This window comes from Dasypus novemcinctus, chromosome 27 (assembly GCF_030445035.2).
Source record: "Dasypus novemcinctus isolate mDasNov1 chromosome 27, mDasNov1.1.hap2, whole genome shotgun sequence".
Classification (NCBI taxonomy): domain Eukaryota; kingdom Metazoa; phylum Chordata; class Mammalia; order Cingulata; family Dasypodidae; genus Dasypus; species Dasypus novemcinctus.
This window is the reverse complement of record NC_080699.1, coordinates 11,804,980-11,831,208: the sequence shown is the minus strand read 5'-3', so window position 1 is coordinate 11,831,208 and position 26,229 is coordinate 11,804,980. Positions and strand designations below refer to the sequence as shown.

The 26,229-nt window shown below is 36.9% G+C and overlaps 1 protein-coding gene across 9 annotated transcripts in view; it reads right to left on the bottom strand.

Moving 5' to 3' along the window:
• Window positions 1-26,229, bottom strand: part of GRIA4 (glutamate ionotropic receptor AMPA type subunit 4) — a 386,269-nt gene that overhangs the window by 33,698 nt on the left and 326,342 nt on the right. For all 9 annotated transcript variants that reach the window (XR_011647617.1, XM_004453286.3, XM_004453287.3 and 6 more), the window contains 4 exons: window positions 20,633-20,839; window positions 14,761-15,131; window positions 12,739-12,937; window positions 6,672-6,919 (listed from right to left, as the gene is read on the bottom strand). Coding sequence is in view for 8 of the 9 variants with exons in the window: in XM_004453286.3 (XP_004453343.1) it covers window positions 6,672-6,919; window positions 12,739-12,937; window positions 14,761-15,131; window positions 20,633-20,839 (1,025 nt within the window). In the remaining variant the exon portion in view is untranslated. The remainder of the gene's footprint in view (window positions 1-6,671; window positions 6,920-12,738; window positions 12,938-14,760; window positions 15,132-20,632; window positions 20,840-26,229) is intronic.

Genomic DNA, 26,229 nt, shown 5'->3' with positions numbered 1-26,229 from the left:
GGCCTCCCACGGCTCGGCCCCCGGGTTCGGGGCGTTTGTCCTGTGGCGGGGGCTGTAGACGTGGCCAACACACTCGCACCGCGGGCCCAGCCCACCTAACGCCAGACGCGGCCGCTCCGGGCCGCTGCGCCCGGGGGGCGAGCTGTTTCCCAGCCCCGGCCGCGCGGGACCCCCTCGGCTCCTGCGTCCCCCGCGCGCGCGGCCTGCCTCGGGGCCTGGCACGCCGTACCCGGAACCGCGGCCTTCTCTCCTCAGGAGCTGCCTCAGTCGGGCCTCTGCGGGGAGCTCAGGAGTCCGGCGCGCTCAGCAGGGTTCTTCCCTCCAGCCCTGGCGCTCCTCGGGCTTCCCCCCTCCAGCACGCAGACGGGACCCACACAGCCGCCTCGCGCCCCGGCCTCTCGCGCCTTCCCACCGACGCCCTCGAGCGCCGCCGCTTCCGGAGCTCCCCTCAGGGAGGCGGTCGGCGCAGCCGCGGCAGCGTTGGGGCTTGTAGGGCATCTCGGGGGGAAGCTTCAGTCGCCACCAACGCAGGGGCCAGCACGGCTACCGGATTCCAGCGGTTATTAAACATCGGCTTAGGAGGTCGGCTTCATGCTTTCAAAATGCATTTGCCACCTGTAGGTCAAGGCTTCCTGACGGGGAGGCCCGAAGTTCTGCTCTCACCGTAGTTGTGTTGCCGCTGAGTGAATGGGACTTGTAGGAGCTACAGACCATCTTCTCAGAGATTCTTTACCTTTGTAGGATTTATCTATGAGGCGGTTTTGTGGGACTAAACAGTTTGGAATTTTGGCTTCTTTTAGTTCTGTGAGAATCGAGATTTGTCTTAGATTTGTCATCAAATCAAGTTTAGTGGGCTTAAATTACCTGTTAAAACGGTGGTAGGAGTTTTATCTTGCTAAATTTAATCCTCTCTGAAGTGGGAGAAACTAAAATGCCCACAAATTACCCTCATTTTTCCAAGCAACTTAACTAAAATATTACTTCTAAGTATTATGTGTGAGGAGAGAAAAGGGCTAAACATTTAATTTAGAAACTTTTGAAGATGTGTCACCTCCTGCAGACTGGATGCATCTTCAGAGTGGGTAACTTGAATTTACTGCAAGGTAAATTCTCAGCAACCATTTGTTGAATGAATTGGCAAATGAATGAGGGTGAATCATTTTAGCATCTTTTTTTTTTGTTAGTGAGAAGAATGGCAAAAATGTATAATGTCTTGTGAGTCTTAAATGCAGAAAAAAGTAACATTTTCCTCTTCATGGGGAGCTATGAGTTTAGTAATTTTTTAATCATAGGAGAGAGTTAAGTGAAAAATCTAGAATTTCAAATGGCAGTAGAAAGTTTTATATTTTCTATCATTGCAGAAAGGGAAGGAAGGATTGTTAGGATTCTATGCAAGTATTTTTCACTGGGACACATGTGGCATTGATGCCTTTATCACATGACTTCTCAGACTGTGATTACAAATGCTTGCTACCTGCAAGAGACATTAGATCTCTAATAGCACACTGGGTATTTATGCATATCATGACAAGGGGAATCTGTATGTGTTTGTGTGTACATATGTTGACAGGTGCAATTGGTCTTTTGTGTGTTTTTCTGATCCCTACACTGACAAAATATATTCTAAAACATAATGGGATCACAAAATTATCTGTAGCATCTTTTAATATGGCAGCAAGAAAAATGAATATTCCTAAGCAACAATATGTCTCTTTCATAATGGTTAGAAAGTACACCCATATGTATACATTAATCTACTGCAAATCATTTGTAGAAGACAAGTTAACAGTTTGAGGCCAAATCCTGCTCAGTAATATTATGTACTCAGCCTCAAATTTCTGTGTTTTTAAGTTATTCTGTCCTCTACATTATACACTAGCAGTTGACTTGTTGCTAATGCCCAAAATAGACTACAACATTGTATTGTTCTCATATGTGATGTCCAGAAAACTCCTACTTTCTAGACCTTCCAAGTACTTCTGAACCGATGACTAAATATGTCTTATGTTCTCTCTGCCGGGAGGAGCCCACACCAAATCTTGTTATTTCCATATTTCTTTCCCATTTCTCAGCAAGTTCTGTTCTTTCCCCCATTTCCCAAATAAATTCTTTTTACAGGCTCAACTAAAAAAATTAATAAATAAATATGTCTCATAAATTTTACCTGGGAAAGTAATTCCTTTTGCATAACACATTTTTCCCAGGTGAATATGAATAATAAGTTCAATACGTCTGCCCTAACAAATCCCCCAAATTGGAGAAGCATAGTACGGCTTATAGGAGAACTTTCTCCACCTGGATACGACCTAGAACTGGACAGAGAGTTCTATGAGGCCAGTGTTTTTGTTAAGTACTGAAAGACGAAGTTCAATGCAAGTACTTCCTCCCCCCGCCGTGCTGTTGCAGTGGGGCGCTGACGTGCCTGCTTCACAGGATCAGCTCCTGTTGCCGTGGGTTCCTGGGACTGGGCACTGGCAAGTCCAATTTGGCCTTATTTTTTCCAGGTCTCTCCCAGTGATGCAAATTTTCTGATATCTGCTTTCTTTTGAAACATTTTTTTCTTCATGACAGAACATTTGTCTTGTTTTAGATAATGTCCCACAAACATCTTTAGAGAAGGCAAATTCTGAATGAGAATTATCACTGTTGAGTAATGGAAGTATATGAGACTATAGATTCTTCAGTCTTTAAAAGTTACACAGGGTCGAGTATATGAAGGGGAAATCTTCACATATCATCTACTGCTTTGCTCCTTGGAGGCGTTTACAGATGCCAGATACTATGAATTTCTTTAAAAAGGATATTCTCTTCTAAAAATTACTTATTGGTCAAATCTATATTAACCAAAATTACTATTTAGCCTAACCAATCCTTATCAGTTTTAATTATCTATAAATATATTTATTGTATAGTAAGTTGATGGTATATTAAATAGTATTACAGTATAGATGATATAACAAGTGGATAGTATTGTCAGTAGTAAAATATAAAACTTTACTATGTTACACTATACTATAATGAACTGTACTTTACTATTTATATATAGTAAAGTTATTTAGTAAATTGGAGAACATTGATTGTAAAGTCTAAGTAAATAGATCATACTTTCTCTTTCATCTAACATTTAAATTTCACTGCAACGCAATCTATGTGTATAATTTAAAACAACCTCTTTATTATTTTTAAATTTTTATTTATTTTTATTTGTTTTATTTTAAAACAAATATTGTTTTTTAAAACATTTCTCAGCCAGAGAAATGTATTACCAGTTGTTCTGGACAGCCAGTTGTTCAGAAGGGGTGAGAGGGAAGTCCATGGCATTTATAGTAGCATAAAGAGCTTTGCACATGTGAAAAGAAAGTTTCAGGAGAAACATCACAATATTGAAATAGTTGTGAGAGAACATGAAAGAAGAGAATTGACTCTTCCATCTCACAATAAGACCTGAATGTTTTCTCAATGTTTTCCTTAGAAGATAACTTTGAAAGAACAATGCCAGTAAGATTTAAGTTCTCTCACTCACTGATAGTTCAGTGTCTAGTTATATGTGCTGTATAATCCCTTTTTTACATTAGAATCTGGATAGTAAGTTTCCCAGCATCAATATACCTGACATCATTCTGTTGCCTACACATTGGAGAATCTATATTAAAACTACAGACCAATAATTCCTGGGCAGCACGACTGACCTGTAAGGGAGGGCTGGTGATAATAGTAAATGGTTATAGCGTTGTGATTTGTATGCCTAGTGAAAACTAGTCTGAAATAAAGTCTCTCTGGACAATAAAGAACTCTATTTACCATTCTCTACCATAAAGATGGTGCTTGCCATCACTGCTCTACTGTCTTTGGGCCTGGTCACTGGGACCATCTCTCTGCTGATCATGATCACATTTGTGTTCTGGCTTTCCATCCTGATTATAGAACACACTCATCTCCTTTTTAAATGACATTTACTCTGAAGCATTTTGGTCAAACAGCAAGGCCTGGAGATTAAAACTCCCTTGGCCAACAGAAGATTGCTAGTCACCTCCCTGCATTCTCTGGTGAAGCTCACATGGAAGAAGAGATCACAGTTTCTCTTAAAGTCTCATTTTTGTCTAATAAATCCTAGCAGCAGTTTTTGAGGAGGCCATAGTTAATGGCTAGATAAGGACAATGCAACACACCCATCTCACTATATCCAGAGCTACTGACCTAAAGATTTGGTTAGAAAGGACAGATCCTACAGAAAAAGAGACATAGCCTCTAGAACAAACAAGACAGGGAGGTTTCCAAGATTCTTGATGCAGGAATGCCCTCTGGATCTTCCTCTGATGAATGCAATTATTTTGAATTTACTGCTACAAACTAGATTACTTAACACAGCAGTTGCCTATTAGTCCATCTCACTATCAGTTTGCTTTCTTTGACACGTAAGAATCCTAAGAGAAGAATGAGAATTTAAACATTTTGAGCCTCCTGCCTCTAGTGGCTGGGGGTAGGGGATATAGGAGTGGAGCGCAAGGGGAATGGGGTTAGCTGTCAGCGCCCTGCCAATGTTCTGGAAGATGGGACAAAATGACCGTGGTTTTGGCATGCAGAGGCCAGCTTGCTCAGGAAATTGTGGCATGCATAAAACAAAAAGCACATAAACAAAATCTCTAACCAGGAAGCTGAATTTAACAACTGCCTCATTAACGAGACCCAGGGAAGGACAGGAAAAGAGAGGAGCCAATGCTGATTATTATACAGCTCTAGACAGATGAAGCCCTTCAGCTTCTCCCCAAACAATCCCTGTAGTGTGGATTGCAACAAAGTGGCACATTTAAGAGGGAACTCTTGCTATCAATGGGAGTCAGGCGCACCCGAATCCGAGGGCCAAATTCAGTCCCTGGAGCTTGACAGTATCAGAAGACACAAGACAGAGGACAAGGCCGCGCGATCCACAGGGAATTCATTAAGACGCAAGGCAGCAGCCAGTGAATGTGATCAATGTGTGAGCACTCGCGACAGATCGGCCGCCGCTGCTTTCTCCCTTCGCGCTCTTAAATTGTTTACACTGAGGCGCCCTTAAACTAATGCTTCCATAGAGATTTATTTGCTCCTTGGCCTCATTAAAATGACATATTTCTCATACGGGAGCATACAAAATATACCCTCAAAGACCAAACACCCTGCTTTCAGTTTAAGTTTCTCAATTGTTGAAATAGTTTCAGGTAGAATTTTATCATAGATAATTTATTACTTTGGTTTTCTCTCTGCACATTCCTCCAGTTTCTTATGTTATATATGTTAAAATAAACCTGATTTCAGAATTGCCAGAGCCCACATCCAATCTGTCTTTATTAACTTGTTTTGTTCTATCTCCTATTAAAAAGGTCACTTTTTAAAAACCAGGTCATAAAACCCATAGCTAATTATTACAATATTGCCTGCAAACACAAAGTATTAGGGAAACACAACTCTTTTAGGTATTGATAATTTTTCCTTTTATCTTTCCCAGCTCCTCCCCTGCCCAGCACACATACGCAAGGCACACTGCTGTTCCTTTTTGAAACCAGTGAGAACAATGATCTGTGGGTGACACTGCTCTTCACTTGTGCTGAGCCCCAGCACAGGTCTCATTACCTTCAGCTTTCCGTGGCTTACCAGAGACATCATTTTTCAAGACCAGGCTCTTGGGCAAGTCCTTAGCAAAGATTCTGGCTTCCGCCCAAGTCTGTGCTTTGTATGATTCTCTCCTAAGCAGCACTGAGGCCAGAATGATTTGTCAATCGTCACTTTTGTCTCTAGCTTTGCTCTAGTCCCAGCAATTCAACAGTAGCCTTTATTGCTTAGGGAAAATGGGAAATTCTGCTTCCTAGACATAAACATATGTATTTTCTATGTCTAGGACCAAAAGGTTGAAAAAGGGCAGATTTCACCAACATTTCCTTAAGAAAGAAAGCCTTACTTTTAACACATGAGTTATTAACTACACGTGGAACACTTTGCTCTGCCAGCATATTTTGGGAGGCTCCTGTAAAGAGCTTCTGGATGGCCAGTGGCTCTCATTTTACAGATCTTACTTACACCATACTCCCTTAAGAACAGGTGGGAGTGTGACTTGAGTAAGCACCATAAAACCAGAGCCTGTTCCCCTCCAATCATCACTGCTTTTGTAAAGGGATATGATTTCAAAGTTAGCACCAAGGTAACCTCAGGAAAGTCTGAAGTAGAAAGATGCCATAATAAATGAAACATTGAAATGGGGAAAAAAAAGAGGGTTGCTAGGAAGAGGCTCATTCCTTCTTTCTCAAGAAACTAGCAGCCAAGCATAACTCGAAAACATAATGGTAAAATGTAGAATTACTACTAATGCAATTACTGTGCAGATTTTAGTGGCTAAAAAAAAACTCATGAGCTGTGAAAACATATGCTACCCATACTTTAGGCCCTCTGGAAGCAGCTAGTGTTCAACCAGTTTGGTTTTTATATGGCCTTAAAAGATATGTCAACTAGTCATCCTAAGCTTAAAATAAAAATTACCTGATTGTTGACCCAAAAATATGAAATGTAGAAAAAGAAAATAAAAGAAAACAAACAGACATACCATGATCACACACAAAACAAAATAATTCTCTCAGGGACATCAGGGAAGGTGGAATACTATAACAACACATGTTTTATTGTTATACTATTCCACCCACCTTAATGAGGAACCCTTGGGCGTTGCTACTCCATAGCCTTTTGAATCCAGATTTCCTCCCACTTTCATGGTGTCACAGGGCTTTCGCTGCTCAATGTATTCGTTCATAGTGGACTCCAGGAGGAAGGCGAATTTGCCCTTGGATTTGCGGACTCGGGCTACCCCCTCAGCTGTCGTCCTCGTGAACACCGAAGGCTCGGCCGACCGCATGTAGGTCCACATCTTTTCATACACTGCTATTTTTGATCTCTGGAGGAAAGTGAAATAAAATTAAATACAGGAAAGAAGGGAACAGCACGTTAATAATGACTGAATTAAGAAAAGGATACACCCTTTGAGTAAATTCCCTCAAGAGTTGCACCCTTACTTGAATTTGCTATAAAGTCACAGGATTCTTTTCAAATTAGAAAATTCCCCTTTAAAACTATTTAAGGAACTCACGGAAATGACCGACATCTAAAGGTGGTGTATGATGAAGCGCTTATTCAGAGCTAGTACCTCTTCCCATATTAATTACCACACTCAACGGCTTCAATAGTAACGTATGTTTTTCTGATGTAGAATGCTATGAATAGAGTTGAACATTTAAAAATCATTTTATATCACATTCATGGTAGATGTGAAAAGGACCAGGTGCAATTTGATTTCAGCTTTGTAAAACTCCTTTTAATATTGTAATTGAGTTATAACAAATAAAGACCGTCTTTATGTTTATCTTCTCACTCCTCTAAGTTTTCATAAAAACAACTCTGAAAAGATGTGTACGAAGTGCAATTGGTTTTAAGTCAGTAACTGAACACTAAAGGAGGATGACAAATCCAAACCAAGTATCCATAACATCTGCCACATAAAAAATCCATAATTATCATCCAATTTGTTTACAAAAGCAAATATCCATAACATAGGAATCAGACTCAAGTCAATCAAAACATTTTAAGACTTTTTCTGACTGACAAGATCTCCAAATAAAAGATATATTGAACTTTCAAGAAAAATGATGCCTGATACTCCATATTTATATTGTAGGAGAGTTAGTCATGTTAATCCCCTGGTTCTAGCCAAGATGCTTGTTTATTTTTGTAAATTACTTCTGCCTACTTAGATTCTATGTACATTACTTGCACTACCTAATTTACTCACATCCTGTTTCTGGCATCATCTGCATTCGCATTATATTTTTTCATTCACAGACACATTTTTAATGTGAAAGAACTCAAATGTCCCCAAACAAAATATTTAATAAGAAAGAAAGGCCTGACTTCCGTTCGATGGTTGACAATACCACAGTACGAAGACCTTAACCTGGTGTGACTGCGTTTGTTCAGTAACAGGGTGCTCAGATTTGGATCTGGATCCAAATAGGAAGCAATGGCGGTGACTTTGTTCAGACTTAAATCTACGTGGGAGGCCAAATCCTAAGTATCGTGTACACTGTTTACACCCATCTTCCTTTGTTTACCAATACATAAAATCAGGTAAGGAGCAGTCCTTCAATAATCAACAATATCCTGAGTAACAAACTTTGCAAAAGGAAACTATTCAGATGCTCACTGAACACAACCACTGAAAACTCTTCTGTGGGAATCAACAGTTTGTTTTCACAAGATGGGAAATTAGTAAGTAATAAACCTAAACAATAAGGTATGCAATAAATGATTTGCCTATCTGAACACTAGAGAAAAAGATAATTTCTGTTAATGTAGATTCAAATGTTGATAATATCAAGATGGGGAATTGGCATCCTATAGTGTCCTATGAGGTTTTTTTGGTTATTAACACTTAAAGAAATTTCTCATGGTACAGAGATTGTGATAATTGTGTGTGTGTGTGTGTGTCTGTAGAAAATGACAGGGCACTTCTGGCTATAGGAGGTTCACCTTAGGGAATCCCAGGCCAACACTATTCAATTGCAAAGCTCCTATGGGCTTCCAGGACAGAGGAGAACCTGTTTTCAGACCCTTCGACCGTGGGTTCCACTAGGGAGGCCAAATTGCCAGAAGCCCATTCAGTCCAGCTTTAAAAATGCAGTTCTGTTCCAGAGAACTAGTCCTTCTGTTTTACTAGGTCCAATCTCCAGGAAAAATTCCAACTCTTTTGATCACCTGATAGTGTCCCTAACTATTCTTTCTGACTAGTATCAAATTTAAAGAAGTGTTGGTAAACGATATCTTACAGACATATAATCACTTTTCCATATATTTATAACTTGACTTGAGAGTTTCATCCATGAAATACATAGATTATTACATATATTGTATACTTTACTATGCATATTTCATTTAAAATGGAAGAAAATTTTATTGAAATTTTAAATTTAATATTTGTTTGAAAATCTTTTTAAGGATATGAAAATCATAAATATAGATCTATGCTAGTTACTTGGACATATTCCAGTTATTTTTCAGGAACTTAGAGGAATAAGGAATATCTAAACAAAACTAACAGCAAAATGGATAAAGAGTATTTTAGGGTTTGGCAATAATTAAGATCACTTAAATACAGAATAAAATGAATGTTAAAGCAAATGATTCCTTTTTTAAAGGAATAAAGTATGTTTAGGCCACTGATAATTTTTAAAAGCCAATTCTTATAACATTAATGTGAGGACAATTACTGATAGATTTGTTTACCTATATTGAATTACATTTACCTTAGATGCAAGACCACGAATTAATTCATTTAACATCCAGAAGAAAAGGAATCCCTATTGTAGTTATGCTAAACTTAATAGGCCTTAGGTAAATTGTAAACTACAGATTCCTAGTGGAAAACAGAGGTATGATGAAAGCAACTTTTTTATGGGGAAAAATATTAGCTTAGTTTTTTACCATGTTAATGCTTAGAAATGCTGATTTTGATTTAAAGGGACATGACAAAGATAAGATCACAAACATGACAAAGGAGGGGAAAATAAAGAAGAGAAGGACTGGAAACAATAGTCTTGTGCCTTACCTGGAACTGCAACTATTTATAAATTTGATGAGACCAAAAAAAATAAGGAGATTCTGCAGACCTGGCAAGTTCCTAAGTATAGTGATAACAGAAATTTTAAGTCCCTGAAAACATCAGCTGTGATATCTACTTAAAAGATTAGGCTTGGGAAGTAAATATGCCAAAGATAAAAAGCAAAGATAACAAAAAAGTCATTATTGTTTTTGAAATTAGAAAATGACTATCAGATTTATTTGTTTCATCTTTGTGAAAATTAAGTACATGGGAAACTATCTGATTTAAAGCTCTGGGTTATTATACTTAAATCAGTTCCTAGAGTTTAAAAAATATGGCCTTTGAATTTCTCAAAAATTAAGTATTCTGCCATTTCTGCCTTCAACAGAAAATACTTACAAATGTATAATGTTTACAGTAACTGTAAGGTACGTTTTTAATAGGTGAATTATTTCCCTCTTCCAGCAGGTTGTGCAGTTAGACAGATGTACTACTGAGTGTTCATAAATGCATTATTTGGTAATAGTATAAGCCCCAAGATAGTAATCCTCCTCATTTATGCATTCATGATTTCACCAAAGACTGAAGGAGTTACAGGATACAATCTGCACTGAAATGTAAACCAGTGTGTTCAAATCAAGTGTATAAAAATGTAAAAGTACTTAAACAGCTAGGCTGTCATTAAGCAACAAGTACAAACTGTCTTTAATATTTCTATTTTTATACTTATCAAGGAACACAGAACATGAAACATATCAAGATTCATAATGGGGAAAGTACCAGGCAACAAGTGAATTCAGATGTAATTTCCCCCTATGGTCTAATTCTTTTTCCAGTTGGTTATAATAGTGACATTTTTTGAAGCATTGAGTATAGGTCACTGCCTGAGGCAGTTTAGTGGAGCTGATAGATGCACCATTACTGTGTTCCTACGAGAAAACATTTTTGACAAGTATAAAAATACCCTTTGAGTTCCATTTCCTCAACCCATCAGACAAACGGTTGATTTAAACCAGGTCATCATCTGTGGGAGAGAAGGGAAAACACAGGGCAGGGAATGAATGGGATTTTTATCAGAGAACCTGAAATTATGAATTCCTGAAAGTGTGCTACCAGAGAAAATGGTTTTCTTGTACGATTAGGGTTCAGATGGCTGTGCCACAATAAATATCTATACTTATAAAAACCTTCCAATTTAAAAACTGATGTCAGACGGGAGAGAAAGGAAATGGCTATTGGCATTGAACAGCTTGTATGGAAGGCTTTTTAAAATCTAGGAGGCAATTTTCCTCATTCCTGTATTTCTTATTAATATATTCTATCTTATTCACCAGTTTTTAAAATTTAAGCAGGCTCTTTTTTTTAACTCTATATGAAGATTAGAAATAAACATTTTCAGTGTCCTTGATGCTACTGAGTTTTATAGTGAGTTATTTTTGGAATTTGTCAGGGAATCAATGTGACATTTATCTTTCTCTTTATCACTCCAGGAAGAATGATCTGTCAGCAGATATTTTCTTTATTTAAATGAAATCAGTCATCACTTTTCAGTAAAATATAAGCAATAGTGCAAACTTGTATTTCATTTTGATGTATATGCAAAATGGCTTCTAGGAAAAATTAATAAATTTTACCTACTTAGCCTTGGACTGAAGCAGTTACAAACAAAGATTTTCTAGCAATCTACGCCTGAAATCATGTTCAAATGCATTAAGGTCACATATTTCTGTTATTAAAGTTTAGAGACTGGGATGTGCTCCGTAAGTTAAAAAAAATTCAGGTTAATTAAATTAATTTGTAGTATATGATTAATGAAATCTCTTGTCATGACCATTATTTACAGATCTGGAAAAATTTACAAATACTTTTAACATTAATTTACAAATTTTAAATTATGTCTACTAATACTCTATGTTGTTGACAAATACTTGGTTCATTGTCTTGTTTCTTTTTTAAACAATGCTTAGGGATGGGACTGAGTTTTTTTGTAATGTGTAAATTTTTATCATATGTTAGGACACTATAATCAAACTTTAAAAAAGATAAATATCAGAGTGAACTTCAGGTACATTAAAGTTAAGACTGACTTAAGGAGTAGCACATTTTGTTGTTCTTAATTCCAAGGTGACCAAGAAAATTATAAGTATATGCATTTAAAATTAAAATTTTATCTCTCAAGTACCGGATAAAGGCATGAACTTGTTTATAGTACTATTATTACTTTAACATAAAAGCTTAGGAAAGAGTGAAATATATCCTGTCTTTTATAATATTATATATTCTAATCTCTAAGCAATTAGAATTAAATATGAAAGGTCTTCATTATTACCTAAATATTTGACTATTTCTTGTTTCTGAAGTCACCAAATGAATCCTTCTCTCTGATTAGACATTACTAAGTATCCCTTGATTTAAGTAGAATCAGAGGAGGAAGAGGGTTCACTGGTCAAGAAATTCATCCCCTTAATGGAACAAGCAACTGAACAAAAAATCCTGCCATTCTGATGGCAAGTCGAAGGGATCAAATTCATATACAATGTGATTAATCAGTTTGAATGATTTTATGCGAAAGCAGAGAAAGCACTAAATAAAAACAATAGATGTCTTCTAGAGGCACTCAGACCTTATAGCTTTTGCTGCCATTCTCTTGTGAGAAGGCACCGGTGTTGCTTTAAAATCCACTGGTATATAACCTGCAATTAAGGTTTTGGGTTTCAAATGCTGCAAGCCAAATGCATTCTTTTTTTCCCCCTGAAATAATGCCTTGTTTCATTTGTATGCTCTTATCCCCAAAGCATATACAAATCCATCGTACCAGTTCCAATATCAACCAACATAGCATAACCAATACTGGACTATTTTGGATAAATTATGTTATAAAGTTGCCCTGTTTACCTTTTCCTTGTTACCAGTCCTTTGGGTGGGTCCCTTTTGCAATGTGAATAAATCCATTAACTTTTGCAAATTAAGGTGATTACAAAATCCATGTAGACGTATTAGCATTAAACCTAGCAGTTAACATCGTGTTCATAAAACCTGCAATAGCCAGAGCCCACACTATGTAAAATTGCCTGAATTTCAAAATTATGAACATTCCCTTGTTACTTAATCCCTTAACTTACTCTGAAGAACTCTTTGGTTGACCCTGAGTCCAGTGTTCCATAGGCAATTTCTGTTTGTTTGGCCAGGTCTTCCGCACTCTCTATGGGGGAGACCATTCGCTCGACCGTCAGAAAAGCAGCGAGATTAGCAGTGTAAGATGATATAATGATGAGAGTAAAGAACCACCACACACCTCCAACAATTCGACCTGAGAGGGATCTAAACATGGATAAGATAATGCACATTTTCCTTTCTCTAATCGACACAGAGAAAGAAAAGAAAAACCATCAAGTCACTATTTGCATTTAAAAATAACAATTCTAAGTATCACTGCAGTTCTGTACAATCTGATGTGTTTTCTGCTATATTTAATGTATAGATGCCACTGAAAATATGGACGCGTTTTTCTTTTTCTTTATTTTTTGACCGAAATGTGGAAACTTAAGACCTTTCCACCTGGTACAGTAGAAGGATACTTACTTACATTCCTTGGTACCCTCCCCCCTCATATACTAGAGTCTCTAAAATTGTGAGGAAGCCTCCAGTTGGTGTGATAAGAAAACGCGGTACCATGGTTGGCAGCATTGTTTCTTTCTTAGTGGTACATAAAATAAAAATTCATTTTAACCAAGGGAAGTGTCTTAAATTTGATACAGATTGATAGACACCTTTCTGAGATTAAGAAGAGATTGTTTTTACCTCCAGGCAGCTCTGCCAGCCTGGATGAGGCATCCACCAAAGAGGGTCTAGGACTTGTCTCAAAGTGACCAGAGTGGAGGATTTTTATTTCATAAACCGTTTCTGATCTGAGTGGAGAATGCGCCATGTCATAAAGCGTCTTTCCTGAGTGGTATAAAATTTTTCTTTTCACCCTTTCCCTGCCTATCATGGATGTGTGGGGGTATGAGGTCAGGGGAAAAGTGAGAATGGGCTGAATAGAAAATGCAGGGCATTTTCATAATTGATCTCCCTCACTGGGACCCTCGACTATTTAAATTTCCTTGTCAAACTGTTTTTAAACATTCTTTTTGAAATTCGAAGAATCATTTCATAAATCCCATGGCATTTCCAACTTTACAAAGCTCCCTTCTTAACTTTAACTATATGCTACAAGGGGCATCTATTGGTTCTAACTTGACATTGCTTACTCCTGGTTTTCCAAAGTAATTATTTGATTTGCTTTGGTTTTTCTCATTTTGTTAATCAACAGTTATTGATTTAGATTCTTCAGTTATTGGAATTTAAACACATAGTTTCCCTGGATCTTAAGGAACACAAACTTCACTGTGGCCTAAGTATCTCTTTTTGAGAAGCATAATTTTCTCAAAAAGAAATCCATATATCTGTGATATTAATATAGCAACATTAATTAAATACTTTGTCTCTTCTATCTTTTTCTATGGGAGAAATTTGGTATTTTTGTCTTGCAACAGAGGATTGGCTGCCTTTTTAGCAAATGTAACTGAGTAATTTCTTGATGGCATCCAGATGAAGGGGGCCACAGCCCCACAGATATTGAAAAATATATCTCTAGAAAATTAACATAGTATTTCACTTGTTGGACTTTTACCTACTGCTTAGCTTGTTTATGGGTTGTTATATAAAACGAAGCATATCTGGCACCTACTAAATCGACTCAGGATTTAGCAACTCCATGGCAGTAATCTCTCTTAAGCTACAAATTATGAAAATCAAGTTCAACATCGATTAAGCAAAAGTAACAATAAGAAAAATGTTTGCTTTTGAAAAAGAGGTGAAATGCAAATGAACTCCTGTCCTTAAAATTTAGATTTTAGTTTCCATTTGTCAAACTACTGAATGAAATGCGATTAGTAAATGACTTTGAGAGCTCTGATGGGCTACATAAGTCACTTATCTGTTGGAAGAAATTTTTTATGAATATATTTAGGTTAATTTTGGAGTTGCAATTTTCTCTCTATTTCAAACAATGCTCTCCAGGAAAAGGACACATAGTGAGATGCTCTGGACAATGCTTAGAATTACTGGGGAACTGGTGAAGAACTTAAGAGTTGTGAACTGACCTGGGTGAAATGTCACATCCTTGCTGCATAAAAGCACCCAGGGAAAACCAGAGGCTGTTAAAGATGCCAAACTCATTGGGCGGCTGGTCGCTCGGTCCTTCCTTCCCATCCTCTGGCTCTTCTGTGTGCCATTCATATGGACTAAACCTACTAACCAGGAACAAGACCACGCTGACGCCAATGTAGGCAAAGACTATGCACATCCAGATCTCATAGGCCAGAGGGTCCAAGAAGGAAAACACTCCTGGTTTAGATTTCTGAGGCTTTTTGATCATGATAGAAATGCCCAAACTCATGAAGGGCTTAGAGAAGTCAATGACCTCCTCTCGAACCAAAGTGATTGTCAGAGGGGCAATAGCAATCTCTGCTTTCTATAAGAGAAAAGACACATGAAAGCACATAGGTTAATGGATTTCATGAAGAATTCATCCTGGATTTAGCCATTCAAAACTAACCGGTTGGGCATTCATTCTGGGTTTTTCTGCTTATTTGTTTTTTTTTTTTTTTTTTTTTTTTGCGTCCTGATAATGAACAAGTCCTGTGATAAATCAGTAGATTTGTTTTCGTAATAAAAGATATTATTTAAATTGCACTAAATGTTTTTATTGGTGCTAGTAATTAGATAAAGGGAAAAGGAACAGCGAAAGAATAGACATACGCAAAAATAACTTGAACTAGAAAAACTGTGTTAGTCTTTAAGGATCTGGGAGAATATAGAGGAAGAGATGAGAATCCTTCCATATTGCTGACTTTCTGAATTTCTTGGTCAGGAATGCTGCTGGGTTGCAGCCTTTTCTGTCTTGTTTGGAATGTTGCCACTAATTCATTACATGGTCATCCCTTAATATTATGAATTGCAAATTTCAAACAGTCCTCTCTTTTTTCCCCTTTCCAATTATGAGAAAACCCATCATAATATCTGGGTTTGTTTGATAAAAGAAAACCCATTGTTGGATAACATTTTCCAATTCAGTGCACACACAAAAATCTGGAAATTGGCATTTATTTCTGGCTATTCACACACTTTGATTTTCCTATTTGCAGTTTTAAAAAATATTTTGGAAAATAATAGATTCAATTCTCAGATATTGTGATCATAAGTCACTAGCTTCCATTTTCACAGCTGTGAGATTTGGAGCAATATTCTCTGAACCTGTTTTCAGATCCCTAAAATGAAGAACTTTCTTTCCTATTTACCTCATGGTGTTTCTGTGATTATCTACAAAGACATCAGTAAAATAATAGTGAGCCTTGATTGAGAGATTATGTGCCTGATGCCAATCTAGATATTTTAAATTGCCTGTCATTTAAGCCTCATGGCAATCTCATATTACTGTCTTATAGATGATGAAACTGAGGTTCAGAGGGTTGAGTTTTCCACACTATGGTACCTCTGAGATTGGAGCCTGTGCTTTGTCCATTAAATCATGCCACTTCTAAAATCAAATGAAATACAGTGTGGTGAAAAAGCTCTCTGGACTGTCCCATGGCCCACAAATAAAGTGGCTGAAAATGATTTATTTAAAAAGGAAACTATTTGATATCAAAATGGAATCAGAAACATACACAGACATACATGTTCTTACAGAGCGGCCAACCATTCACGTTCACTCCTAAAAACTCTCAGGCTCCTGGATGGCTACAATGGCAGCTGGAAGTTTTTGCCAGGGGGTGGGGAGCACACTGGCTGCCATGCTATATCCATTGAGTGATTGAGAATTGACTGTATGTGACATCAAGTGGGAGTCAACTTAGCTCCCCTCATAAACGCCAGCCCTATTCAAGCCAGAATCATTATTGGGAGAGTGCACTTCCCCTCATTGTTATTATCTATATACTTGGCTACAACACAAGTGATATTCGTACCAGCACAAAGGAAATGTTATCCGTATTCCTATAATGTAACTACTCTTGATTTTTTTCTAGGCTATTGTTCTATAAAAAATACTTATTCTTTTCTTAAAATGAGATTTCTATGATTCCTCTCCTTAAAATAATCTAATCAACATTTTGCCATTTCAACATAAATGTATTAAAAATAAGTTTTAATGGTTGAAATTGTTCATTATATAAAAATGTCAAAATTTTCTCAACTGATTATTTACTTTGGGGGATATTTAGGTTGTGCCTAGTTTTAAACAATTTAAATTAGTGCTGCTAAGAATAGCTTTGAAGCTATATCCTTATGTGCAACTTAATAATTTGAGATACAGTTTTAGAAACGGTGTTGCTGTATTAAACAGTAACAACTTTTTAAATGCTCAGGATACATTTTGCCTAAGTTTTCTCCAGAAAGAGCACTCCGCTTCCTGCTGTCAGGAGTACTAAGTGAAAGTACCTGCAGCCCCAGTCTCTGGGCACATCATCATGTTAATCTTACTGTTCTTCATCTTCACTAATTTGCAATATGGAAAATTAGATCTCATTGCATTAATTTGAATTATGTTTTACAACTAATTACTTTTTAATTTAAGTAATCCTTTTGCTTCTTTTATATATTGCCTACCATAATCTGCCCCTATTTTTCCAGATGGGTATTAATCGTTGACTTACTAATTTGTAAGTATTTTTAAACACATTAAACATGCTAACTTTCCCCCCATTTGTTGCAAACATATTCGGTATTCCTCAATTGTTTTTAAAATTATATATAAATATTTTTAAATTTATTTCTCCCCCTTGCTGCTTGCTTGCTGTCTGCTCTGTGTCCTTTCACTGCGCGTTCTTGTGTGTCTGCTTGACTCCCTTGGTTGCGTCATCTTGCTGCGCCAGCTCTCCATGGGCGCAGGCCAGCCTGCCTTCACAAGGAGGCCCTGGGTTCAGGGCCTCCCATATGGTAGACGGGAGCCCAACTGATTGAGCCACAGCCGCTTCCCAATTGTTTTGTTTTTACAACTTAGTTCACAGTATTTTATTCCATTCACATGTTTTAAATTTTTATGTAGGCATATAAAATTATCTTTTCACATTTTCAGCATTTGGTTTCATGCTTAAAAAAATCTTCATATCAAGGTTATGTATTTGATTCTAGTGCTTATAGCCCTCTATAATTTATCTGGTATATTGTGTGATGAAGTGTTACTAATTATTTGTAACTACAAGTCGTTCAGCTGTCCCAACAGGAATCGTGAACAAGGTGTCTTTTCACTGATAGAAATGACATCTTACACATAAAAGCTTGTTTTATCTCCTGTAATATGTCATTTACACAAATTACCACTAAGGAGGAAAAAGGTCTTAAGAGGAAAAAAAAGTAAGGGAAATGGACTCCCAGCAGGTACAAACTGGACGCGGTAGCAGGTAGGCACCGGCTGCTGAGGGTCACGGCGCCGTGAGGGGGCCAAGGCCAGCGTACGGGCCCTGTGGACACTGTCCATGGAGACGGGCCGCGGTGTGTGTCTTACCACGCGGACCCTACAATGCGACGGCAACACACCCGCGTGGGAGCCCGGCAGGAGGTGGGCCTGCAGCGGCTCTGAGGCGCGCGGCGGGCTGCGCGCTTGCGCACCGGGCTGCACGCATGCGCACCGGGCTCAGGGCCACGTGCCCCAGCCCTTAAAACAGAAGCCCCCGCAGGCGGGGCGGCGCGGCGGCCCCTCGGCGGTCCTGAGGAGACCTGGGCGCCTGGGTGGCCGCAGGACGCCGTGTGGGGAGGCCTTGTCTCCCAGGCACTCTTTAATCACACAAGTGCGAAAAATAAAAGTTCACCAAAAAATAAGAAAAAATTAATGGGCTCAGAGTTAGGTACTCTAACAGGCTTTCTTGAGGAGAAGGGACCGGGTGGAGTTTACTTAGGGCCCTGGGCTCTGAGCACTAACGCATCTGTTACCAGTGAAAAAGAAAGAGAAAGTCCGTGCGCAAGGACAGGTTTTGTAGATAGCAGAACGTAAAGTACCAAGTCAGTGGAAAGTTTAGGAGACAAGGGATAAGATTTCTGGGGTAAGGGTGGATAACTCAAGTGACAGGAATTGGGCTCTTTCCCCCCTCGCAGGCTGGTGGAAGACCGAGCACTAACCACTGTGCTCTCTTTTTTCTCTCAGAATTGTGCGATGTTGGGACTTTCTGTTGCTGTGAAATGTGCATTGTTATTGTTTTATTGTTTTTGATTTATTGTTAATTATGCTTTGATTTATTGTTAATTATGCTTCTCTCTCCTCACTTTTTAAATTTTTTGGAAACATTTCCCCCAATTAAACACAGGCAGAAAGTTGGCAAAGGTTGTGAGCTGGGCACCCAGGGGTACCTGGAGGAGGTGCCTTAGGAAGTAACTCAGATTAACTGACACCGTCCATAAATAATTAGTAATCCAAATGTGACTTTCTTTTTAAAGGTGAAATACTAGCACTGTATGAAGGAAATGAATTACAGTAATCCTAACAACTCAGATGTTTTCCAGGAGTGAAATTTGCTCACTCTATCCAAAGGTTAAGATATTAGCAGGAACAAGTGCTTTAGGAATCACTTCTCTTGGAACTTTAGACAGGAACGTGCAATATGAAACCGACCGTGAACCTGTGGTAAAATACTTTTTGCTTTTCAAAAAATGCATTTTTCTTTCCGTTTTGGGCCCCCGAACCAGTCAGCAGTTGTTTCTCGTGGATATAAAAGTATCCAATTGCTTTCTAGCATCAAGCGGTTTCCTGCTCCCGTGAGGTTTCAGCTCCGTCTACACTGAGCGTTCCCGGCTTGGGGCACGCAGGAGGCAGGCGGCGGCGGCTGAACCGCCGCTCTGCTGGGAAAGCGAGTCCCTCTGCACTTCGGTTATGTTCCACATCTTTCTGCCTCTCTTCTCTTCTGAGAAAGGACGCCTCTCCGTTCCGTTCTTCATTCCACAGGGCCTTGTGAGGATGAATCGCACAGAGCATGCTCTGAAGGCGAAGTCTGCGGAATCTGAATTCAGCAGGCTCAGCTTAAAGGAGATTTCAGAATCCACTTCAAGGGTGTGTTCCTTGTAGTGTTTGCTCAATGAATAGTGCTTACTGCGAGCTGTAGGTCTGGTTTCTGGGCTTCTGAAAAACCCCCAGGATGGGACATCTACCTGCTTGCCATCGCTAAGCGCGTGAACTGCCAGTTGGTTCCGGCGCTGGGGGCCTGGCAGAAGGGCCTGAGCTGCTCTGCCCCAGGCAGGAGAGCCCGTGTGTCCAGGGTATTTGCCTTCGGCTGTGAATGTGGACGCTCAGTAGCTAGTGCGCTCGAGAAAAGGGCATTCCATGCTTCCATGGAAGGCTGTTCTGGAATAAATTCTAGGTTTTATGTTCTGCTTTTATGTAAGTTAAAAGGATGGCCTTGTACAAAGTTTAAATTTACTGTATTCAGACGAACTGCAAGTATCTCACATTATTGGTGACTATTTTATAGATGCTAAAGTAGTCTCCATGTAGTGATTGTGTCATCAATTACTTACAAGATATGTATAAGTAATTACAAATAAGTAATTTAAAAAGTAAAAGGACTCTAAATTAGCTAAAATGATGTCCACTGTAAACTGCTGAAGGAAATCTGTGCCTACAATGGTCAAACAACAGATTACTAACAAATTTGTTTTGTGTTCTCTAAATAACCTATCTTTGACATAACAGCATCAAGCTAAAGAGAACAGTCACCAAGGAGATTCTGAAGTTAGCTGTATTCTTAATTTTTTATCTTTCTTGATTTTGAAATTATCAAGTGTTGGTTTCTCTCATTATTTGAGAATTATAATACTAATAAAATAAAGAAACATTGAACACTTGTATATGTCTCTTTGAACTTAGCTGCAAATTACAAAACACATAATAGTTTATAACAATACTTTTTAATATTGATATGTGCCCAAGTGAAAAGAAATTTTAAATTTATGTAAGTAAATTCTTCAATAAATTGATTTGCTTACCCCATAAACAAGTTCTCCTACCATCCCATTCCAGATTTTTGTGTCTGCATCCCTTGCTCCATATTTTCCATCAGGGACAATGGCAATTTTATACTTGATACCAATATGTTTTGCAATTTCAGATGCCAAATCTACACAGTATCCTTCATACTTGTCATTTCCTTCAAACATTTCATGATTTTTCTTGTACATAACATATGGGGATTCCTATAATGAGAAAATAGAACTGTAAAGGAGAAATTATCAAACATACAACATGAAACCTCTATGTAACTTTTAGTTTCAGCAATTGACAAAAAGATTATATTTAGTATCACTATACATACGGATCTTGGGTGGCTAGAAATCAATAATAAAACAGATGAATACAAAAATATGATTAAAATATATTAAATTGCTTTACCTTGGAGTCTAAAAGTGAAATCATTAAAATAACTTTCTACTGTGTAATTATTATATATGTGTGAATATGATAGAAAAATATCTCTGGAAGTAAAATTCTTATTTCTAAAATATCTCATGGAGTAAAACACTACTTATTAGTTTCAGCTTCATATAATAAAAGGTTCATTCAAGATCTCCATATTTTGCATCTCACTTAGCCACATTAGAAGGTGACCTCTTTTAGGAAAAGGATGAGCTCGGTTTTCTTGGACCTCTGGTGTTTTTCAAGCTGCCTTTTTCAGAGCAGGCACTTGCTACCCAATTGTTCAAAGAAGAAATGAATTAATAGTTTAAAAACTTGTATAGTTGCTTATTTGCACTAAAATTGCTTTCCTAATGTTGTCTGATATTTTGGCCTTACATAGGGTTTGTGCTTCATGGATTTTAATTCTCTTATAAAATACATCCTTAATGGAAGCTGTGTTGTGTTGAGCTTCACTTTAAGTGGTGTTGCCACTTAGTTTTCTAAGTAACAGAGAGAAAATATGTTGAATTATCATGAAAGTCCTTTAAAAATGAAAGTTTACTGGTGGCTAATAATAACTGAATGTTTTTCAGTTAACCACTCATGCACACAAACATACACACAAACCATTTCTAGAGACATGTCAGCAAAAAAACACAATTGATTTTATAAATGGCACCGAGAGCCACCAACTGTAGAGAGATCTGGTGCATATGCAATATGTAGAGAACTCTTGGCCAAGCCTCAGTTTTTCTTGTCATTTGTAGACCAGGAGTGACTATCACTGGCCACAGCCACGTTGAGATCAGTGTCTTATATTTGATATAATTGTACTGTAACACTCATTTAGTAATCTCTCATAAGCATCTTTTCTTTTTCTCTAGCAAATTCCTAATTGGGGAAGTTGAACTTGTTTTTGGAACTCTGGATTACTTTGCATTACATGGCAGAAAATGCTAATTTAATCCTGAACTTTTTTGAGGTATTAATAAATGTAGACACATCTTTTAAAAACTTGATAAGCACAGTTAATTACATGACACATGATTTTCTCATAGGGATGTCCTAATTAAATAACTCTACAGTGGCAATTGTCCAGGATTGGTCTATTATTTTCTTAAATCTTGTCTTACATTGAAATGGTCGAGGGACCCAGAAGTCTCCCACCTCTTTGAATTTGATGGCTATTCTAACACTAGACTTGGATAAAGTAACTTTCTCCATCTATAAAATTGTCTTTCGATAAATGAAATTTATTTATTAGTTTACTTAATACATTCTGCAAAATATGAAGGGTCTTACAAATGGTAAATTCGGTCATGAAAATTCATGGTTTGTTGCCATGCCTTGTTAATTTCTAAGATATGCCATAAAATAAATAAATAAAATCCTTCAATTTCCTCTTTCTCTTTTTACAGTAGCCTGATTAGAATTTGGAAGAATATGTAGAAAAAATCAGGAGTCATATACTTGTAAGATGCTTAACATTCAAACTGAAATGGCTGCACAGTAGCATGTATAATTATTAGTAAAACAAGATTAAATTTTTTTCAAAAGGGGTAATGTTCAGGCTTCCATTTGGTATTAAGTTTGAAGGTCAGTTCTAAAGTGTCTGGAATATTTGAAAACTTAGCCCTATATATTTACTGTATAAGCTTGTGTGTGGAAGTTTCTCTAGCCAGCATTATCATCTAATTTGCTAAATTATTTCTATATTATATAGTGAACAATTTGATTCATTAAAAGATGCATTTTTATTATTTAATCAACAAACATTTATTAAACATCCACTGTGTGCCAGACACTTTGTTAGGAGCTGGTAATACAAAAATAAATAAAATATACTCCTGTTCACTTGTGATTAAAATCCCTGAAATTCTTTTTAATAAGGGAAAAGGAGTAAGAAGGAAGGGGGAGAATAATAAAATATATTAGTGAAAAATAAGAATAACTCTTATTTAGTGCTTACTCTGTGTCAGGTACAATGCTAAGTTTTTTACCTGTACCCTTTCATTTACTTCTAATGGTGATATCTTGAGGTAGAGATTTCCCCTTTTGCAGAAAGAAAAAATTAAAGTTGAGAGGTTAAGCAAATTGTTCAATTTTATAGAACTAGCAAGTGACAGAGCTGGGATTTGAACCTATATTTTGAAATATCTGGAAAATTTTAAAACTACTTCTTTCAAAATCTGTGCAATTATTTGAGATTTCATATTATTTACAAAGATGGGACAAGATTAAAGACATGCATTTCTGTATTTTTAGTGACTGAAATTCTTTATATGAAGTCTTGAGTGAATAATATAGATAAAATCTATTCTCATGGTCTCTGACACATAGAAAGCATTAAAAAAATATAAAGATTTTCTGGTCTATAAGCTCTTCAAAAGGAAAGGAAATATTAAGAAGTGCTGGGTCATCTGCTCTGAAACAGGAATATGGTTATGTGAGTAAAAGTTTTATTTAGTGCTCCTCATTTTTTTTTTTCAGTTTTCTTTTTGGACAACAAGGGCCCATCAGATTTTCATTTTCCTGCCGCCTTCCCCCAACTTCCCAACACCCCCATCCCCCACCGCCAATAAAAAAGGATTAGAGAAACTTTCACACTGAAGGTATTCGATTAGGAATTTGGCTAGACTTTCTGCAAAGTCTAAAAGTTAAAACTTATTAAGATTCAGGAGGACTAGTGCATGTAGCATAAGAGAAATATGATGACCACACTCAGGGGGTAGGAATAATGAAGGCAGAGAAAGGCTAGGCTTTTCTTGAACAGAGAGGCCTTCATGGTTACTCATTTCTACCCAATTTCTTTGGGTCTCATTTTGCTTTTCTTTCATGCCAAATTTGAGTAAGTAGCACATCCCCAACACTCTCCCAATCTCACTCCTTGCCCTACCTCCAATCTGAAAATTTGTCACTAAGTAGCTCTTCAAGCACTGGAGATTTGGTGAGATTTAATACAAAGTTTTGGGATTACTATGGGAAAAGTATATATTTTATTTCAATGTAATGAAAAACGAATTCTAGCAAATCATCAAGGGAGATTTGTGGGGCATCTTTGCAAAGACCTATGAGAATTCGGTATTCAGTTGAGAATAAAAACAGAAGGATCAGAGGACTGAAATATAATAACCTCTTATTTCTGTGTTAAAGAGTGTAATTTTCCATCTCTATTACCAACCAGTGTGTTCTGCAGGACAATACTTCCTTAGAAGTTATTCTGAAATGCATTACTTCTTAGTGATTATGAGTTTATTTATTGAGACAATTTACATAATGGGGTGGTCTACATCTGTTCTGTGATTTCAGGAAAGAAAACACTGTCGAAAGCTGATATATTAGGACTTATTTAAATGTTTGTATAAATGAATTAAAATGATTTTAACTGGTTAAGTAGAAATGTCCCACCAAAGAATAATTTATTTGAGATTATTTGTATTTAGCAAAAACGAAACTGTTGAAACAAGATACAAGTAGAGGTTTCGAAATTTTCTAAACAGCACAAGTATAATCACTACAATTACTATGGAGAATAGTTAAAATAATAAAATCAGTAGTATTAACCAAAGTTACTTGTTATGCAGGTATCTGCCTTTCTCAAAAGAATCCTAATGGATGTAAATTGTTTAGCTCATGGGTAAAATTTTTAAAACTAGAAATTAAAGTGTTATTAGCCAATTCAAAAAAAAAGTAAATTTTATGGCTGAACCATTTTAAGTTTATTCAAAATAATTTATTTAAAAATTGAGTTATAAATTCCTGAGGGAGGGTTATGTGACTGTATATGCATATGTATGAATTCATACTTAGTATAAGGTATAAAATAACTGTCAGTATTTTTCCAATATATATGCATGTCTAAAACACACATATTCACATATATACGTAGATGTGTAAACACATAAATGGTGTATTTTTTATATGCACATATATAGACAACAAGTACAAAATTCTACATGGAGAAGATAAAATATCAAACATCTAAAAAGTACAAAAAGTAACCTCTGGAAATATTAAGTGTAGGAAATAAAATTACTTTTAGATTTGTGACATAATTCTGAAGTTGTAGTGAATAAATGTGAATTTAGGTACATTTTTTTTCTAAAAGATTATTATGTTCATAAGATGGCAAGAGATGCCTTCTTTGTATGAGTAATAAACCATAAGCATCATTTAACTTCAATAATAAAGCTCTTGGGGAAAAAAGATTTCACTAAAATGCAACCATATTATCTCTGTCTTTCTAGTGAGTCCAGCAGCTGCCCAAAGAAAGCAGTGAGGTTACAGAGGAAAATACTTCCCTTTCTTTCCACAAGGTCAACTGTCCACCGACTTTGCCCAAAATGCTACACTTATCCAAACACATGGCATGGCTGTGGCTTTCTTTGATTGTTTACAGAAATTATCATTTTGAATGCAGTAAGTTAAATCAATATGGTCAAAGTCTTGTGTCTTACAGATTTTACAACAATTTTTAGCCACTAAGACTTAAAGATCAAAAATAATGAGCATATGAATCCCAAACTTTGGACCTTTCACCTTTGAAATTATGATTTTCATGTGATGATATTGTTGGATTTTATTTTTTATTTAGATTTAGTTAAATCATAGTTAGGATATATTCAGGTAGAAAAAAATCATCATTAAAATGAAGATTACATTATAGATAAACAGTATGTTATAAAAATTAAATTTTCTATAGCATAAAAGGCTAAAGCCATATTTTAGTTAAAAATGATTTTTTAATGTATTTTGCTTTCTCTCAATGGAATATAAGTTCCATTGAATGTAGGAGTTTTTGTCTCTTCTGCTCACTAATACATCCCCAGGGCTTACTACCATCTCTAGTACATAGCAGACGCTCAATAATTGTTTATGAATGAATAAGTGAATTTCTCAATCAATTTTATTTAATCATAGCACATATCATTACAGTGTGTCAACATATAAATAACAATATTCACAAAGGAAAGACAAACAGAAGAACAGCAACACCATATTAGTTTTCACCAAAACGAGTGGGTCCCAGTGCTGAGACAGCCTTCTTCTGTGTCTCTCTATCTTGCACATATTACAATGTCTAACAGCTCCACGGGTGTTGGGAGCTTTTCAAGTGAATTTGGGGGATTATTACAGGCAGGTACCAATATCTTTCAAAATGAACAGAGTGGTAGAGATGTCATAGGTC